Source organism: Citrus clementina, unplaced genomic scaffold (assembly GCF_000493195.1).
Source record: "Citrus clementina cultivar Clemenules unplaced genomic scaffold, Citrus_clementina_v1.0 scaffold_7, whole genome shotgun sequence".
Lineage (NCBI taxonomy): Eukaryota > Viridiplantae > Streptophyta > Magnoliopsida > Sapindales > Rutaceae > Citrus > Citrus x clementina.
This window is the reverse complement of record NW_006262075.1, coordinates 12,907,461-12,927,343: the sequence shown is the minus strand read 5'-3', so window position 1 is coordinate 12,927,343 and position 19,883 is coordinate 12,907,461. Positions and strand designations below refer to the sequence as shown.

Here is a 19,883-nt window from a genome sequence, read left to right as displayed (position 1 = left end):
ATATCATATCTTCCAACCAAACATGGAGTAAGGGTAGTCCAGAGACCAATCCTCTCACTTTCCAAGTAGATTTTATATCCATGCATTTATGCTAATGCTATGCAAAATGAGAACTTGATCATTAGGATATTTCCAATTGTAATTAATTAATTTGCAGCTTCACTCTTGAGGTTTGTCACCAGCCAAATTTATAGAGAAACATATATCCATTTCCTAAACAAATAATTTTTTTTCCAAAAAAAAGTATACTTAATTCATTGCTTTCTTCGTCAATCATTATGAAATATATTTCCTTACAACCTTACAAAATCCTGCAGGCATTTCAACCTTCTAAAATCCTGCAGGCATTATAAGGGAGACAAATGGAATATTAATTGATAGGTCATGACTCACATCAACTTATGTATTACACATTCAAACAATGGCAGACAAATTTTTGATAGTTGAAAATTGGCCGGCTAGGCTTCGACATATATATATATATATATATATATATATATATATATATATATATATAGATATGTAGTCTACTAGTCAAATTAAATTATTTATATTGTTTTTACTAAAAATTTTATAGTTCGTTACCTTAGTGTATATATATATTAAAAAACTGCAATATTTAAAATTATTTAAATGTAAATTATTATATATATCTTAATAATATATTCATTATAAAGATTCAAGTAAATCTTTGGATTAAATAGATTTTACAATTAATAAAGTATATCTCACGTAGTAATAATATTAAAATTATTTTATACTCTTCATGCTATATCAGTTTCTACATAGCAATTTGTACAAAATTGTTAGTGGCTCTATCATTTTTGTCTTTTTGGTATGTTTCTATTTATTAGAAATTTTATTTTAATATAATAAAAATATTTCTAATAGATTGCAAAATATTAAAATATTTTTCATATTGAGATTATTTTAAAATTTATATATTATTTAAATTTGTATATTATTACACTTATTTTAATATTATATTTCTATTTTATGAAACATTGGAGTCAAATTTTTATTTTTTATTTTTGGATTGATGGAGCTAAAGAGTATTATGGTTGAAAAGGGTCTTGATATCCTTTTTTAGAAACTTTGGGATTTATATGATCATTTTCTCAAATTTTGAGGCTGTTACTATCCTTTTCCCTATATATATTTAAAAATGAAGCTATTTAAATAGGAAAAATGACTTATACACCTTAAATGTATAAAAAAAGAGGGACACAAAACTCTTTAATGTTTTAAACAAGACATCTTTTTAATAGATTTTGTTTGTTTAAGCAATTAAAACGTTAATATGGTACATTAACTTACTAATAACTGGTAATTTATCCAAAAACCTTCCTCTAAAAATCACAAAACAAAACCCTTAAAACAGTGGAATTCCCATGCCTAACCTGCCGCACACAGCCCAGCCGCAGCTCGTGCCGTCTGACGCAGCCCTGAAGCCGGTTCTTCCAGAAGCAAAATTTTCATGTAGTTGTTGTTCATCGTTGAAGTCTCTAAAGCGAGAAAAAGGGAGAGCTCATAGGAGGAGGAGAGAAATTAAACAAAGATGGGCAGTCATGATTCAAGGTACTTCTATGACCAAAAAAGGAGAATTCCCTGAAATCAAAGAAGAGCTCAATGCTCAGTGCAAGGTGATAATTACGTTTCATATTGTGGCTGCTCTCTCTCTCTTTCTCTCTCTTTTTTAATCTTTTTGCATGTTGATCTTTGATATCTGCATTAAGTAATGCTTGATTGGTGGCAGTTTAGCCTTCTTGTTGCTGATTGATCACGGTTCTTAGCTGACCTATTCCTTTTGTTTTGTTGTTTGATATTGGTCTCGATTCTTGAGTCATTGGATTGATGAATGGAGGGACAGCAAGTAGATTTCAAGGTTCCGTAGCTGAAGTTGATGATGGGGTTGAGATTGAGGGGTAGAATGGTAAAGTTGAGGGGTGGGGATGGAGGGAAATGGAGGCCATTGAAGATGGTGATGTTATGGTGAATGCATTGATGATTTCATGTCAATTTGATATGTAATTAATATTATTAAGATTCAGTAAGTATTGTTGTAACAGTTTTTTATTTTTTTTTAACTGGCCCTTTTTTCCAATTTGATCATGGAAGTTTAAATGGTTTGCCTTGTGCATATAAATAAGGGTATATGTTCATGATTTTATTTATAATTAGTGGGTGAATTGTGTAAACAGTAATTATTTTTTGATGACGTGTCTATAGTTAATACATTGATTTATATGTTAGAAGGAGATAATGATAATTATAAGTTAAAAATAATTTTTTTATTAAAATTAACAGAATCCTTTAAGAAATTAAGATTTAAATATATTTTTTAAAATATTAAAGAGTTTATATATATTTTTTTAAACAATTGAGGTGTATCAATCCTTTTCCCATTTAAATAATAGTAGATCGATTGTCAACCTCAAGACTATCATGGGATAAAGATAATTGTGATATAAAACCATCTATATGGCTTATTGTGATAGACTATGGCTACTTAATGGGAGATTTTAAAAATGCAAACGTTATATGCTAAAGCAGAACACTGCAATGCATAGACAATAATGTTAAAATTATGTAGCCTGCATTGAATTCTTTTTAATTCAATATTTATATCACATAAAGGTGCAAAATCATAACAGCTCTAACAATTGATAAATGGTCTTGATTGCATTGTACATTTTGTCTTTCATGCTCCTCGGTGACTCACATGCTTATCTCTCATATTTTTTTATCAATCTTGGCACAAACCTTCTAGATGCTCCGTTTGCTTGTTGCCTCGTATGATTATCACAAGAAAAACCATCTAATTTGCAGTATATCTTGAACTGCATAATATTTACCGCCTTAAGGTATGCTGTCAAACACTTGACAACAAGCATCCAGCACCTTGATTTTAAATATGAGATATTGTGATCACGGAGACAAAAAGTGAAAACTTGATTTCTTTGTTTCAAAAAAAGAAAAAGAAAAATAAAAACCCGACTGTGAATTGGGTTTAAGCTAAATTAATGCTAGTTACCGCATTAACTTACGTTTTTTTTTCTTTTCCTTCTTTTGCTTTTGTTTTTGTTTTTTGCTTTTTGTTTTTACTTTATAATAATAATAATAATAATAATAATAATAATAATAATAATAATAATAATAATATGACTTTTTAATTTAATATAATATTATATAATATTTTTATTTTTACATTATAACTTATTAATAAATTTATAATATAATATAACTAATAATAAATACTTAAATATGAATAAATTTGAAAAATATTAATTTAAAATTAATAAAAATATAAAATATAAAATATTAATATAATATAATATAATATATAATTTAAATTAATCACAAAAAAATTAATATAGTACAATTTAACACCAAACATTGTACATTATTATTATAATACAGTACTAATACAATACAGTATAATATAATACCTCAGTATTAAAATAATACAATACAGCATAATACAATACAGTATGCCAAACGCACTCAAAAGTTAGATGAAGCGTTAAGAGTTGCATGAAACCGAAATTTTTAAGCTCGCTGATGTGAAATAATTTTCTTATCACCCCTCTCACACTTGCAGGCCAGTCCGTGGAAAGGTCTGAAGCTTGTATTTTTAAGCTTATGATGATTTCCAGCAAAATTGTTCTCTCTTTTTCCATGCAACCTCTGGATCCATGCACTTGAACCGAAGCTATTAATGCAATCTAAAGTGAGACCTTGATGAAGAAAGTCCCCATTGAACGACAACGTTTCTGATGCTATCAAAATTATGTTGTAATTAGACTTCATTATGTTCCTTTGCTGAGGATGTGCAGTGATGTAATAGATATATACCCAAATAAGTTTGCTTTGAATGTTGTTCCTCAATTAAAATAACAATTTTAACTCAGATCAAGTTTGGTACACATGAATATCATTTACGCATTAGTTGGTTACATTACTTATTTTAGAATTCCCCCCAATTGAGCCCTGTTTCTCAAGTTTACTCTTAAGTTCAATTTGGCCCGCCGGCGGAGCCAAGACCATAGGCTGGGCCGGCCAATTTAATTTTGTGAATCCTAATTGAATTTTACCAAATATATATATACGGTGGTTCTCTCACGCGGGCACCCGCAACTTCAAAAATTTGCAGACACTCACGTTTCTACCGTTGGATCCCATCAACGGCTGAATTAAGTTGTAAAGTAGAGACAAGTACTGACATTTCTGTCAATGGGCCCGGTCTTCAAAACTTTGAAAAAAAAAAACCATGTCTTCTATTCAATGGGACCATATGAAATAAAAACACAATATAATTGTTTTTAATTACTTTCTTCTCCCAATCCCATCTTCCGCACCTAAGAAGCCAAATCGTTGAATCATCTTCATCATCGGCGAAGTGGCCGGAGCCCGGAGGCTTGTAAAATGAATATAGTATATTGTATTTTTATGTTGGGTAATTTTTAGTTGAGTCTTTATTGTCTATACGAACAATTTTTAAAAAAAAATGTAAAATGAATCAATTAAATTCTTTTAAATTTAAATTTTCGTCATTTAAGTTTTTAATTTAATTTATTCGTTATAAAAGTTAACAGCACTGAGGGTATTTTAATAAAAAAAACCCATTGAACCGCGTCCTTATTCTTTATTTATTCACAGATATTAATAGTTTAAATTAAATAATATTTTTATATTATCTCAGCCACAATTAATGTTATAACTTACAAAAATTGTCCATATTCTTTGTGTCAACAATGAGACGGACAGTGCAATGTCATCTTTTTTTTTTTTTTTGAAAAGAGATTTCAATTAACCACTGGCTGGAATGTTGAAGGCTGTGGAATCCAATTAGCCTTATGAATATGAATTTTCTGATCATTGCCAACTCTCCACTTAGAGCCCGAGCAAATAATTTTCCTTCTCCACAGAATGCTTCTCCAAATATATGAAGGGTTTGAGCCGAGCTTTGCATCCAAGAAATTTTTTGACTGGAAATACTTGGCTTGCAGGACCCTTGCCACTAGCGAGTCTGGACATTGCTGAATCCTCCAGCCTTGCTTTGCTAGAAGGGCTCGGTTAAAACTTGAAAAATCATAAAATCCCATCCCTCCATTACACTTAGCTTGACTCATCTTTTCCCACTTCGCCCAATGAATATTCCTCCCTTCCCTCTTGGAACCCCACCAGAACTTTGCCACCATTCTTTGAATATCATCACAAACGCCCATCGGAATTTTAAAAACGCTCATTGCGTAGGCTGGGATGGCTTGAACAGCAGCTTTGATTAAGACTTCTTTCCCTCCACAAGAAAAACATTATGCCGCCAGCTTGAGATCTTATTGAAAACCTTCAGCTTGATGTCATTGAAAAAGCTGCTTCTCTTTCTCCCGATCATAGACGGCGAGCCTAAATATTTTTCATGTCTCGACACAATATTGAGCTGAAAGAGATTCCCAATTGCCTCAGCTTGATCTTGCTGTACATTGCCACTAAGAAAAAGAGAAGATTTCTCGAAATTAAAAATTTGACCGAAAGCTGTGGAGTAGCACTCAAGGATCATCTTCAGATTTTGACAGTCGGCCATGGAAGCTCTGCTGAAGACAAGGCTGTCATCAGCAAATAAAAGGTGCGAAATCTTCAAATCGTTTCCAAATGATAGCCCATGAATAAGCCGTTGTTGCTCAACCTGTTGCAGCAAGGAAGAAAAAGCCTCTGCACATGTAATAAACAAATACGGAGAGAGGGGGCAACCTTGTCTTAAGCCCCTTTGGGGTTTAATTAAGCCTTTCATTGAGCCATTTATTAACACAGAGAAGGAAACCGAACTAATGCACCTCATGATCAAGCTAATCCATTGATGCGAGAAGCCTAGTTTTTTCGAAGTTTGCTCTAGGAAATTCCATTCCAATCTGTCATAAGCTTTACTAACATCCAGCTTTAATGCAATTAATCCATTTCGCTTGCCTTTACAATGCCTTATCTTGTGCAAACATTCGTAGCCAACTATGATGTTGTCAGTGATCAACCTATTGGGGATGAAGGCACTTTGCGACGGAGAGATGATTTTGTGCAAAATTTGCTTAAATCTATTAGCAACTGTCTTAGCTACAATTCTATAGATAACATTGCACAAACTAATAGGCCCAAAGTCTATCACTTTCCTAGGCTTCCCGACTTTTGGTATCAAAGCAATATAAGTGTGATTTAGAGGGCATATGGTACCTTGTGAATTGAGGATATGCAGACAAGTGGTGAGCACTCCCTCCTTAACTGTATGCCAATGCTTTTGGTAAAACACTGCTAGCAAACCATCCGGCCCCGGAGCCTTCGTTGGGCACATTTGACTCAAAGCTTCCAAAACTTCCTCGGCTGTAAACGGTTCCTCCAAACTCTCATTCATGCTGGCTGAAACTCTCGGAGTTATTCCTTCCAAGGCTGCTGCAATTTGATCCTGTCTCGACTGGGTTCTGTAAAAAGATTGGTGAAATAATTGCAAAACTCATGCTCCACTTCTTTTGGCTTCTCAATCCATCTCCCGAAATTATCTTCAATCCCCTAAATTCTGTTTTTTTTTCCTTCTTGCCGTCGCTTTGCCATGAAAGAATTTTGTGTTTTTGTCCCCCTCCTTGAGCCAATCTACTCTTGAGCGTTGCTTCCAGTAGATTTCTTCATCCATGAGGATATTTTGGATTTGCTTCTCCACCTTTCGAATTTCCTCACCATTTTCATATTGCACCCTTCTTTGTTTTAACTCCCGCAGCTGATTCTTTAGCTTCTCCAATTTTTTGTCACGCTTTCTAAACTCCAGCTTGCTCCACCCCAACAGCCTACCCATCGAATCTTTTGTTGCTTGTCGAAAGGATTGGGCTGGATCTTCACTGTTCCAATTTCTATACAAACTCCATTCCTCCTTGATTATCTCTTTGCACACGTCATACGAGCTCCACGTATCCTCATAATGGATTTGCGAGGAATGTCTACCCCTTTGGTTCATGCCCCCACTTCTCTCCTGAACAGCCATCAGCACGGGACAATGATCCGAAGTCCAGGTGTCAAGGTTGCTTGCTTCACAGTCCACAAATCTGTCACTCCAAGCTTTATTGCAAACAAATCTATCCAACCTTTCTTCCATGAATCCCTGCCCATATCTTCCATTATTCCAAGTAAAAGCATACCCCCGATACCCGACATCCTTTAAGCCACAATCTCTCAAAACTTCTCTGAAATCATTAATTAAATTCACGTTCCTGTCATTGCCGCCACTCTTCTCATCCGGATGTAAAATTTCATTAAAGTCTCCACAACACAACCAAGGGCTAGAAGATAAAACCGCCAGCCGCCTGAGGAGCATCCAAGTGTGTTTTTTCTGTCCTGTTTTCGGATGTCCGTACACTCCTGTAACTCGCATTCGATTTCCATTTGGTATTTGAGTTTCGGCATCAATGTGGTGCTGACTGTATGAATTAATTTGCACCCCAATATCTGACTTCCAGAGCATTGCTATTCCGCCTCCTCTTCCATTACAGTTCACCGCGAGGCAATTCTCAAAACTCAGCTTATTTGCAATCACATTCATTTGCATGGTTGATACCTTTGTTTCACACAAAAACACCAGCTGAGCACCATGCAATTGGAGGATTTTTCTTAAGGCTTGAAATGCTCGGGGATTCCCCAGACCCCGAACATTCCAGCTGAGGATATTCATAGCTTCCGGCGGGACTGGCCACCAGCCTCCGCCGATATCTCCAAATTGTTTGCTTCCATGACTACCACTTTTTCCAGTACCAACGGTTCCCAACCCAGCTGAAGTCTTGTTGTTGGAGAGACATGCACCAGATTGTTTGTCTCGAGCTTATTGGGGCTAGAGAGCTTTGTTTTTTTCCTTGGGCTCTGCCCGAATTTTTTTACCTTTAGCCTTTTCCGAGCTCGTAACTCCATTTCCCCCCCCCCCCCTCGCTTAGATCTCTAGTTAATTTCTTCCACTTCCTCTTATTGGGCTGTAGTTGAGATATTTCCGGCCCATCGTTTATTTCAGCTTCCTCTTCATGACTTATTTGCATTTTTCCCTCTCTTTTGGAATGCCATTTCCCGCTTGTGTGCCCATTTTCCTTGGGGCTGTTGCATTGCCAGTTTCCCCAGCTTGCTTGTTGCCGTCATTTTGCTTTTTTTCCGCTGACTGTATCACTTCTCGCATTAATTGTTGCTCAGCTACTCCTCCTACCACATCCTTCTTGGCATGCTCCATGGTTTGCCCCATTTCCTTCTCACTTGGTATCGACCCGTTTGCCCCTATCGGGTTTTCTTGGTTTTGCCCTTGCTGTTGCGGGAAGCTGTGATTTCCTGAGCTTGCTGATTTTTCATCCGATTTACCAGCCCCATAGTTCCACCTTTCCTTGTTCTGATTCCTCTTTGTAAAACCCCCTACCGTAATCGCTTTCATCCAACTCCCATATGGTAGATCTTCTCTTGGGTGGTCTTGGTACTTGCCACACTCTTTGTATTGATGTCCAATAATTCCACAGCAATAACAAAAATCCGGCAAGTGTTCATAAACCACCGGAATTGGGATATCAGTTTCACCTTCTTGCTTTAGAAATAGAATCTTCTCTAGCGGCTATGTTATATTAATTGAGACTCTTATTCTGGCAAATTCTCCAATACAATCTCCATTATCATTCGTTTGAACCTCCTCTACTGATCCAATCTTCCCGCCCAAGTCCCGGAGAAAATCTTTATCCATACACGCCAGTGAGACATTACGAATCTGCACCCAAAAGGATGTATGAGTAAAAGATTGTTTTGCGACTTCCCCAATCCCCCTTGGCTCAGCGAGCACAGTCAAGGCCCTGTCGAAGTGCCATGGTCCCCCTTTTAGCATTCTTTTTTTGTCTGCTTCTTCAGCAAATTTGAACATGAAGATGTTGTTTCCCATGCTTTCGATCTTGACTTCTTTGAAAGTCCTCCACACCTGCTGTAACGCAGCCTTAAGACCCTCTTTATTTACTCCCTTTGTGAGAAGTACTTTGCCCACTAAGCATCCTGCCATCATTTGTTCTTTCTTTTTTTCCAAATTCACCTCCAGCGTTATTTTGGCTTTGTCTTCCTCTCTGATAGTTATTGCTTGACACTTGCGAATTAGCTCTTCAGTATCCATGGTAGTTAATGCTTGGACATGGAGTAAGTTATTTCGGCTCGCTAGCTTTAAATCGTGCCCCAACGCTCTACACTAACTATTGCTTTCGAAGCTTTCTCAACCAGCTCACCAATCCCAAAAGCTGACTGTTTTGGATTACCTTCCACTCAAAGGGAGTGACCACATGAGTCCTTACGACCCCTCAATACTTCCATTCAAGCCTCTCTAAAGGAGAGAGAGCTTTTCGAAGGAAGACCCAAATTCTACCCCAGTGCAATGTCATCTTAAGATGACTTTTAATTCTTCATTAATTGATCCATTTTACAAACTTCTGGTCTCTATTTTTTATTTTTTCTTTTTACAAGTAATAAGGATTCAACTAAAAACTACTCAATATAAAAATACAACATACTATATTATTATTTTTTTTTCTCTTCTCCTATTTCCATCTCCCCACACCCAAGACCCAACGAGATTTGGCGGTACTCTCACTCACGCACAGATGAAAATTGAATGTAGATTTTTTTAATTCCTTTCCTCTTTTTTTTTTCCAAAACTAACCTTTATAAAGATCAATATACAGTCATCATCATCACCATTTTTGCTTCTCCATCTTTCCATCATCAAAATTATCTCCTTCCAATCGAAGAAGATGAAGCAAAAGAAGGAAAAAACACTTCGGTACGTTACCCAATAAAAATAAATAAAACTTAACGACCCATCTAAATAATCAAGCTTAAAGGTATCTCTAATCAGGGGCAGATTCAACTGGGAAAAGAAATCCTTTAATAATTAATTTAGTTTTCCTAAAATTTTCAATAAATTTTTTTGAAGCCCCCACTAGTTTATAGTCAAACCCGCAATACATAATTACACTTAAATTCCCACACTCCAAATTTTTAAATTCAAATCAAAAGAGATGGGCTTCTTGGGTCCGCCTATCGTGCAACAGTTGCACGGTACCACTGAATTTTGTCTTTTTCCAAAAATCACACTACACTATCCTATATTTTATAAGAAAACTGAATAAATACTATAAGTTAGAGCATCACCAAAAGACTCTTCAAATAAGTAATAGATTTTATTACTTATTTGAAGAGTCACATCAACATTTAAGGCTCCAAAAGACACTCTAATTAAGATTCTTCAAATAAGAAATGATTCTCTCTCTTCAAATTTGAAGAGTTACTTTCTTCCTCTTCAATTTATATTTTATTACTTTTTGTTGAAGAAAAAGAGAAAGGTGCTTTAATTACTATTGACTTTTTCTTTAAAAAAATAGTTATTAAATTAAAATAATATTAACTCATTTCTATTTGAAGAGTTTTTTGGAGAATAATATCTTTTTTCACTCATCTATTTGCCACATAGGTAAGCAAATAAATATTTGAAGAGTAAAATTTATAGTCTTTTGGAGATGCTCTTACAAATTTTTATATATAGGTCTTTTTCTCTGGATAAAATCATAAAATGACTTTTGAAAAACATTTTAACTGTTATTATTATTATTATTTATTAATGTCATTATTATTATATTAATATTATTAATATTAAAATTTATTATTTTAATTGTTATGATTGCTTTAATTAGTTGTTATTATTATTATTATTTATTGATTTTATTATTGTCACTATTATTAAAATATATTAAATTTATTATTAATTATTGTTAATATTATTTTATTAATATTAATAAATTTTATTAATCTTATTATTCTAATTATTATATAAATATTAATGTCGTCGTCGTCGTCGTCATCATCATCATTAAACTTGATAATTTTTTTTGTTTTGACTTTTAAGTAATACCACTATCATTATTATTATTTTGCCTTAATTAAGCATTAAATATATTTTAATTATTTTTTATTTTTTATTATAATAGATAAAAATATAAAAATAAATTATACTATAATATTATTTTATTATATCATATTATATTTATTTAAAAATAATTAATATGAAAATAATAATTTAATATAATTAATAATAATTTTAAATAATTTTAGTTTAATATTAGTAAAAAATTAATGCAGGATAATACCAATTACCAAACGTTGTATAATTTTATAATAATTATTATAATATACTGCTAATGTAATATAATATAATATAATACATGTGCATTACATAATATAATACAATATAATATATTATAGTGTGCCAAACAGACCTTTAACTTTTTGAGTGATGGTGGTCTAGAGGGATATAGAGAAAGTAAAGATAATCGTGGTAGAACTTTTGCAATGGTTGATTAGCTATCATCACAAAGTTTAGGCTAATACAATAAAAATTAAGTAACTACCCTATATTTAAAAGAGCATTTGAAAATCAATAAATTTACTATTCAATTGTTTTTAATCAAGAATAAATAATAAATTATCATTACAGCAAGATTCACAAGCTCAAATATCTTTAAAAAATGATAATTCTCAAGAAACACGAAGCTCAAATGCTTTTGAAATATTCTTTAAAAAATAAATTGACTTCCTTTTATATTATTCTTTATTTATCTTTCTATAACTTTGTTGGGCTATATATATTGATATTTTATAGGTAAATTAACACATTGTATGTATAAATAAACTAACATGTCAACTAATGCTAAAAACAAACATGTAATAAAAAAGTAAAGTTTTGTAATATTAAAATAATAAAATTTTACAACCTAAGACTTTTTACATGTTTCTTATTTTGAAATTTCACCTTTTTTATTTTATAATTTTCTAAAGTATCAAAGTTAATAACCTATGTTCTTAAAACATATTCAATTTATTTATTTTACATTAAATATATATTATATAACAAAAAATATTATTTACATTTATCAAATTTTCATGTGTTTAAAAATTTTATGTGATATTACATTATTATATTTACACCATCAATCATTTTTATGATCAAATTAAGTCAATGGATCAAATTTTAAAAAATTTAAAACAACAGAAATTATGTAAGTGAATATTTAAAAAATTTTAGCTTTTATGATTTTGTAATAAACAGTAGGGACTTAAGTGTTAATAACCAATTGAACACATCCTGGCCGTTGAACACTTTAGCCGTTGATCCATTGGCTGAGTTAAAAAAAGACACAAGGTGGGGTACTGTGTAACTGTTGCACTGTAGGCAGACCCGGCTTTGTAAATTAAAATCAAACTCATAAATATTAACATTAATTTAATTTTTAGACGGCCCACAAACTCATTAATAAATTTTTTATTAATCTTATATTTTCTAATTCCACGGGTAGTCCAGCCCACATAAAAAATCCTTAAACATCTTTTTATTTTGGTTGTTTACATAGAAAAAGACTTATTTAATAACATTGATAATAAAGTTGTAATGCAATGTATCAATGTATGAAAACTCATAAAAAACAATTGTAAACATATGCTGAAGTATTATAAATTTTTTAAATTTATATTTTATTACTTTTAAAAATTTTTTATATTACCGTTGAATAAGCCACAGTGTAGGGATGGCAATGGATTGGATTTGATCCAAGATCCATGTGATCCAAATCCAATCGGATCGGATTTGGATCGGTTTAAAATGGATTTGGATCGGATTTGGATATCGATGTGCGGATCTAAGACGGATCTGGAGCAGATATGGATCTATCTTAATATCTAAATCCATATCCATATCCACTCATCTTTTAATTTTATTTAATTTTAAAAGTTTCTTAATAATTGTGGAATGATAATGATAATAAACTTTATTCATAGCATATTAGTAGTATTTACCATGTATTTAAACTCTTAAAACTTAAAGGTTAGTTTTGTAAATTTAAAGGTCAGCCAACCTCAAAGCATGTACATGCAATATTCAAATTGCAATCCAAGTAATATAACCTGGTAATTTATTTTATCATATTGGCCAAATAATTTTTAAGGAATATGGTCATAATAAAAATAATAAAGGACTGAATATAAATCATATTTAATTTATATGTCATTATGTAATGTTGTAGGGATGATGGTAGGTGTATCGTGGATATTAGAATGATGAAGGAGACAATAGAATATTAGATTGATCTTACTCCTGCAATTACTTCTGAATGATATTTTATTATATTTCTTATTTGTTGTTTTGGTATAGAAGTATAAGCTACAATATTTATTATATTTTTGAGAAAAATTATATAATTTATTTGTTATCAATACATTTTAGCCTTCAATTTTCAATCTAAAAAATTATTACTTTTTTATTACGGAATTTTAGAATTCATGACGGATCTAGAGCAGATTTGGATTTTAATTTTTTTTCAGATTTGGAGCGGATATAGATATTTATTTCTTTTTTAGATCTGGATATGGAGCGAAAAATATGGATTCATAACGAATCTGGAGCAGATACGGATCTTGATTTTTATTATGGATTTGGATCTGGAGCAGAGTAGATCCAACCCATATCTGCCCCATTGACATCCCTACCACAGTGAATCAATATGTTGTCTCCGCCCAGTCTCTAACTGAAGATTTTCTCCACAAAAAAAAAAACAAAAATAGCGGAAATTGAAGAAGAAAAAACACGGGCCAGGACATTCCTAAGAAACTTGAAAGTTCGTGAAAGAAGAGCAAAATGAGGCATTTAAGCCACAGCTGAGGAAAATTAGAAGAGTAACATGTTGGACACGTCATCTCCGGCCACGTTGCCGTTGATGATGAAGATGATCCAACGACTTGGCTTCTTGGGTGTGGGAAGATGGAGTTGGAAGAAGAGAGAGAAACTTAAAACTTGTATACTGTTTTTATATTCACGTGGTCCCCATTAAATAAAAGAAATAATTTTCTTTCCAAAGTTTTGAAGACGGGCCCACACACAGAAAATGTCAGGAGTCGCCTTGACGCCTTTACTTCACGACTTAATTCAGCCGTTGATAGGATCCAACGGTCGAAACGTGAGTGTCCGCATATTTTTTAAGTTGTGGATGTCCGCGTGAGAGAACTACTATATATATAATATAGTATCTTCACTTTTCCCCTCCTCTTACCCTCCCTCTGAAAACGCATGGCTTCTATTGCTTTCATTCCAAGAGGCCAACCAACTGAAATTATTCATTGGTAATAACAGAACCATTGCCTGGGCCAATTAGAGTTTAAAAGATTAGTACAGCCCGGCCTATGATTGCCCAAGTCGGCGCCGGTAGAATGCAAGTTTGTACAGAAAATAGAAACACGATGAATCTATGCATGCATCAACTAAAAGAAACCATTGCCTACGCCAATAAGAGTTCAACAAAAGGATTGCCATCAACCCCAATATCACTGCCACATACGATGCAGCAAAACTCCAATTGAATGCCACCTTATCAATTGCAGATTCATCTTCTTCTGCTGGTGTCGTTGGTAGTGGTGGTGGTAGGTCACTGCTGCAATTCTTCAGGACTGGTGGACCACAGAGAAGTGGATTTCCTCTGTAATTGTTTTCATCAAAGTTCGCAAACTGCCTTGAATTAGGAACTGGCCCTAACAAATCGTTGTATGACACATTAAAAATTGCTAAATAGTTTAGCTCAGACAATTCAAGAGGAATTCGGCCACTTAATTCATTGTAAGAGAGGTCCATGCTCTCTATCATCTTCAAATTAGAAAAATTCCTCGGTATAGATCCTGAAAAATGATTATGTGACAGATTCAACGCATGCAGCTCTTGAAGGAGTCCGATTTCTGAAGGGATGTCTCCGGTTAATTCATTGCTTGACAAATCCAGACCCGTCATGTAATTGAGAACATCTCCTTTGTAAGATTCATATCTATTCTTGGCCATGAATTTTATTTCTACTCGTTCACTTGATTCTCGATAATCTTCTCCCGGCAGCATCAAGCTAAGAATAGAATTATAATAATTACCCATTGAAGGAAATGGTACAAGGATTCCATGCCAAATTACAAATCCATTAAAGGAATCACCCTCTTCCATCCACAGCGAAATGTTGGTAAAGCATGAAGGTATTGACCCATTGAGATTATTACAGGAAATATCGACAATAGATAGTTTCCTTAAATGACACAGTGGCTCAGGAATATTACCTTGCAGATTGTTCCCTCTCAAAAGAAGAGCACGTAAATTCGAATCCTCATTGATCAAATGCGGAATATTTCCTGAGAATTCATTGTCCCTTAAATCGAGTGTCGTCAATTGGGAGCTCTGTAACAATGCATTTGGAATTGTACCATTGAGAGAGTTGTTATGTAGAAAAAGGTGCCGAAGTGATGAATGATTAGATGAAAATTCTAGGGGCCCATATAACTTATTTCCGGAGATGTCAAGAATTCTAGTAACTTGAAGATTGCTCAGTGGAACGGAAACATCACCTTCCAAAGAATTTCTCGACATTAAAAGAACATCTAAATTTGAGAAGTTACCTGCCCAATGAGGAAGTTGACCAGATAACATATTGTTGGATACATCTAGGATATATAATGAAGGAGCATTCAGCAATCCCTCTTCAAGCCTCCCAGTAAACTGATTGTCGCTCAAATATAACCACGCCAGTTGGGTCAAATTCATGTATTTTGGAAAAATTTGCCCAACAAAAAGGTTATGTGACAGGTTCATGAACTCCAATGAGACACAACCGGTGAGAAATTGTTTGGGTAATTCTCCTGAAAAGTTGTTGGAAGACAAATCCAGAAACAGGAGCCTTTCCATGTAGCCAGTAGATGGAGGAATACTGCCTACAAAACTATTTTGTGACATGTCTAAATACACCAATTCCGGAAGGATCACACCAAAATTATCCGGAAGCGTACCAATGAAATTGTTGTTGGAAATAACCAGATGAAGCAAATCTCGTTTTGAGTCGGGCAAGTGAAGACGTCCTGTCAGGAAATTGTTGAACAAAAACAGGATTTCTAATTTTGTGTTATTCTGCAGCAACCAAGTGGGAATTGTACCAGCCAAATTGTTATGAGAGAGGTCAATGTATCGTAAGTCATACTGATATTGAAGGAAACTTGGAATGGTTCCACTAACGTTGCAGTGCTGTAAATTGAGCACTTTCAATTGAAATTTTGGTGGCCATGGAAAGTTTTCAGTTTCAATCTGTAATCTTGAAATTTGGAGAACCTCAAGTCTTGAATGGTTAGCTAATACACTTAAAGAGAATGATCCTTGAAATTTGTTATCAGATAGTGATAGATATTCGAGGGATGTGAGATTGGCAAAGACAGATATTGGCAAACTCCCACTTAACTGGTTGGACGAGAGATCAAGAACTCGAAGGTAAGTCAGGTTGCTGAGACATTGAGGGAGACTTCCATCGAATTTATTCCCACTGAGATTCAACTCAACGAGGTTCTTCAACTCACATATTCCTGAAAGGAAATGAAAAAATGTTAGACAGAAAGCGTTGCTGAAATGAATCAGGTGTTCGACCTAATGCCTGAATGCATGTGCCTGAAATGAATCAGGTGTTCGATCTAATACCTGGAAAATATGTACTCACATTCTAAGTGACTTAGCAAGTGAGCAAGAACAATCTGAAGGAAATGAAGATCAGATCAAGATGAATAACTAGTCATATGACCGTCCTTGCAGAGCACTCTTTGATATAAACCATTAGATTGAAACGGTAGTAGCCGTTATTCTTAAATTACGGCTGTGAACAGTAATACTATCTTTCTAGTGTAGCAAGACATCAACTTTGTATAAATTAAGATGAAAGGCAACGAAAAAGATTATGCTGTACTATTGGCTCCCCTCAAATATCTTCTTAACACCCCCTCTTCAGATATATTTACTTTAATTCTAAAATACCCTTTTAATTAACACTCCTAATTTATTATTATTTCCTAATTTTTAAAGTTGCTTTTTCACTCTTAAAATCATATTCTTCTATTTTATTTTTATTTTTTGCAACATTTAATGAGAAGTTCTTTTATGGATAAATTTATGAATGAAAATCATTGACTTGAAAATTATGATTTGAATTAATTTGCAGAAGAAAGAAAATGGAATTGAAAAGAAATTATTTAGATTTACACAAACGAATTAGATACATGAGAGGTCATACAAAAAAAAAAAAAAAGAGGAGAGAGAGAGCGAGAGAAAGATGGATGATGAATCAATTCGCAGAAACAATATATAAGAAATTTGCATGGGGTTTAAGGAGTTAGACCTGGAAAAAAAATTGATTGGTTTAATTAGATTTAAATTGGTCTTCAAATGTAATTTTAGTAGAAGATTGGTTTTATTAGGACAACGAAGGGGTGCTAATAGCTACACTCTTTCATTATTATTATTATTTTGGATGAACGTCGACAGTAAGAGTAAAGCTTTATTGATAAAAGGAAAACGTTTATGTTCCTTAATTATAATATATAATTTAAGGATATGAAATTAAATTACTCTACAAGGGGGACTATTATAATTAACAAAACTTAGTTCAAGTTTATTGGTATAACAATCTAGACCCAACAAGGAGATATTCTCTATTTTGGCCACACAACTCATCAAATAATTAATTATGTTTTGGGATTTACAATCCAAAATGTGTATGGTAAGTTAGGACAACTCAAATCAAGACTTGTAAACTACTTAGCCTGGAAACTCACTTCTTAACGTTGTGAGATGTTACAATAGTATCTTAAAGCAGACAATATCAACTTTTGTATAAAATTCCGTCTCTAAGTAGAAAGGGCTGTAAATAAAAGGTAATGGTACCTTGCATTGTTAAAGAGCCAGTTAGTCCGTTACCACTTACATCCAACACTTCCAAATTTCTCAAATTTGCTAATCCTAAATTAATAAAAAAAGAAAAATGAAATTGAGATTGGAACTTTTATAAGAAAAGAGTAAGATAGTTGATGTTCAAAGAAATAAAATCTTAAAACATACCTTTCTTAGGTTTGAAGCCTTCTTTTAAACCATTGGCTCGAAGGAGTAGAGTGGTCAAAGAAGTTAGTGAAGTCAAAAGTGGAACTAGACTGTCGTTGAAGGAATTATAACCAATATTTAAAATCTTCAACCGTTTCGAAATCCCATGGGTGTTGGAAGCTGCAAAAGAAAATCTTTCACAATTAGAACCAAAATTAAAGGGGGTTTTGACCCAACAGTGATATGAGCATCGGGCCTATCTTTCTTTCTTTTTTTTTTTTTACGTTGTGATAGTACATAGCTACGTGATAAGAATAAAGAATAAAATGTCTATTTGACATGACTTATTTAATGGTCATAAGTGTTTATTTAATCTTATAAGTTCTTATCATAATTTTTGTTGTTATTTGATTGTTTTTCTAATAGAGCTTTTGAAGATTAAATAAATTATTTTACCCCTACTAGCCAAAGTTTTAATTTTGGATTTTTGGAGTAGAGGTTGAAAAGTTTTTTTTAAATGTTGAAATATCTTCTACTTATTTAACGATTTTATTTTATTCTTTTCATGCATAACTTTAAAAAAGTTGTCTATTAAAGTAATTTCATAAATTTTTAACAAAAACTCTTATTGACAACCAAACAACTAATTTTTTTTAAAGTAAAAGTTCTATTATAAAATATCTATTTAAATAAGTTCTAGTTGAAAAGTTGTACCAAACAGAGCAAAATAGTCATTTAATTCCTATATTTTGAGTTAAATATTTGCTTACTTCTTGTATTTTAGAAAATTCCTCAGGACACTCTTACTAATAAATATATTATATTCCTACTCTTACTTTTTCTTTATTTTTACAATAATACCCTTACAATAATATTATTAGAGATACTAATGAAACAAAAAAAAAGTGAAATCAAATTAGCCTTAAAAAATAAAATAAAAATTACTCTAAATATTTTGTTATTATTTTACTTTTATGATTTATTTGATAACTTAATTTTTAAAAGTTTATTAAGATTATTGCAAAGGTATTAAACATTGCTTTAAATTACTAATTAGTAATTATTCGTTAATTTGCTAATTAATTTTTTTATAGATAAAAAAATTAATGCCAATAATTTTATTCGAAAGCTATTATTATAAAAGCTAAGAAAAGATAAGAGTGAGATTATAACATATTTAATAATAGAAGTTTCTGGAAGTATTTTTTAAAATATAAAGACTAAATGGGCACCTAAGCTAAAATATGGGAAGTAAAGGATTATTTCCCCTGAAAATATATAAGAAATCAAATCTCTACCGTACACAGAAACGAATGCACTTAAGACTTAAGATCCTTAAAACACCAACAGTACTTAAATCAGCGTTTAATCCAAATAAAGCATGCAATGACCTTTCATAGATTTTACCTTTATTCTCGTCCCAACCTTCAAATCTATTGTTCCATAAGTCAAGCACGTGCAGTTCTTGGAAAGGAACAAATAAGGACATATTTATAATTGGAAATCCATCAGAAGCGTCAACAGAGTTGACTCTTATAGCATCACCGAGTGAGAGTTCCATCACCCGACCTGTGGTGGCGTTGCACTTGATTCTCTCCCAGCTACAGCAATCAGAGGTTCTATTATCAACCCATGAAACAAGGATGGCATCTGCATATTGCATATCACTGACTGATTTTATGAAGGCCTTGATTTCCAACAGACCCATCCTCTCGCTATCCCAGCAGCTTTTATGTCCATGCATTTGAACAAAAGCTATAGCGACCCACAATGAGAACTTGAATATAATTAAAAACCTTCCCATTGTAATTAATTTTGCCGGCAATTTGCAGCTTCACTCTTGGAGCTCGTCACCAGACAAATATATAGAGAATAACATCAATGCGTTTGCTAAACAAATATATGTTTTGCCAAGAATGTACCTCGT

The 19,883-nt window shown here is 32.9% G+C and overlaps 4 protein-coding genes across 4 annotated transcripts; all 4 read right to left on the bottom strand.

Annotated features, from left to right (window-relative positions):
• Nucleotides 1–4,805: 4,805 nt before the first annotated feature.
• On the bottom strand, nt 4,806–5,249 carry LOC112096939 (uncharacterized mitochondrial protein AtMg00310-like). Its single transcript, XM_024181172.1, has one exon. The coding sequence runs from the start codon at nt 5,247–5,249 to the stop codon at nt 4,806–4,808; it is 444 nt and encodes a 147-aa protein (XP_024036940.1).
• Nucleotides 5,250–6,547: 1,298 nt separating this feature from the next.
• On the bottom strand, nt 6,548–7,705 carry LOC112096938. The gene has a single exon (XM_024181171.1). The coding sequence runs from the start codon at nt 7,703–7,705 to the stop codon at nt 6,548–6,550; it is 1,158 nt and encodes a 385-aa protein (XP_024036939.1).
• Nucleotides 7,706–8,050: 345 nt separating this feature from the next.
• Nucleotides 8,051–9,154, bottom strand: LOC112096937. The gene is made up of 2 exons (XM_024181170.1): nt 8,687–9,154; nt 8,051–8,614 (listed from the first exon to the last, which is right to left on the bottom strand). Exons 1-2 carry the CDS (start codon nt 9,152–9,154, stop codon nt 8,051–8,053), a joined length of 1,032 nt encoding a protein of 343 aa, XP_024036938.1.
• Nucleotides 9,155–14,257: 5,103 nt separating this feature from the next.
• LOC112096936 (LRR receptor-like serine/threonine-protein kinase FLS2) lies at nt 14,258–19,664 on the bottom strand. The gene is made up of 4 exons (XM_024181169.1): nt 19,364–19,664; nt 17,978–18,136; nt 17,804–17,878; nt 14,258–16,455 (listed from the first exon to the last, which is right to left on the bottom strand). The coding sequence occupies exons 1-4, from the start codon at nt 19,662–19,664 to the stop codon at nt 14,258–14,260; spliced, it is 2,733 nt and encodes a 910-aa protein (XP_024036937.1).
• Between the last annotated feature and the right edge of the window lie 219 nt (nt 19,665–19,883).

What these genes read in the sequence shown, in the direction of transcription:
- LOC112096939 (XM_024181172.1), bottom strand. Translation starts at nt 5,249, where the DNA reads ATGAGCGTTTTTAAAATTCCGATGGGCGTTTGTGATGATATTCAAAGA.
- LOC112096938 (XM_024181171.1), bottom strand. Translation starts at nt 7,705, where the DNA reads ATGAATATCCTCAGCTGGAATGTTCGGGGTCTGGGGAATCCCCGAGCA.
- LOC112096936 (XM_024181169.1), bottom strand. Translation starts at nt 19,664, where the DNA reads ATGGGTCTGTTGGAAATCAAGGCCTTCATAAAATCAGTCAGTGATATG. An exon ending in AGGCTTCAAACCTAAGAAAG is followed by an intron (nt 17,879 to 17,977) that starts GTATGTTTTAAG and finishes TTATTAATTTAG; the next exon opens with GATTAGCAAATTTGAGAAAT. An exon ending in TGGCTCTTTAACAATGCAAG is followed by an intron (nt 16,456 to 17,803) that starts GTACCATTACCT and finishes ATTTCCTTTCAG; the next exon opens with GAATATGTGAGTTGAAGAAC.
- LOC112096937 (XM_024181170.1), bottom strand. Translation starts at nt 9,154, where the DNA reads ATGGATACTGAAGAGCTAATTCGCAAGTGTCAAGCAATAACTATCAGA. An exon ending in AGATTGGATCAGTAGAGGAG is followed by an intron (nt 8,615 to 8,686) that starts GTTCAAACGAAT and finishes AATATAACATAG; the next exon opens with CCGCTAGAGAAGATTCTATT.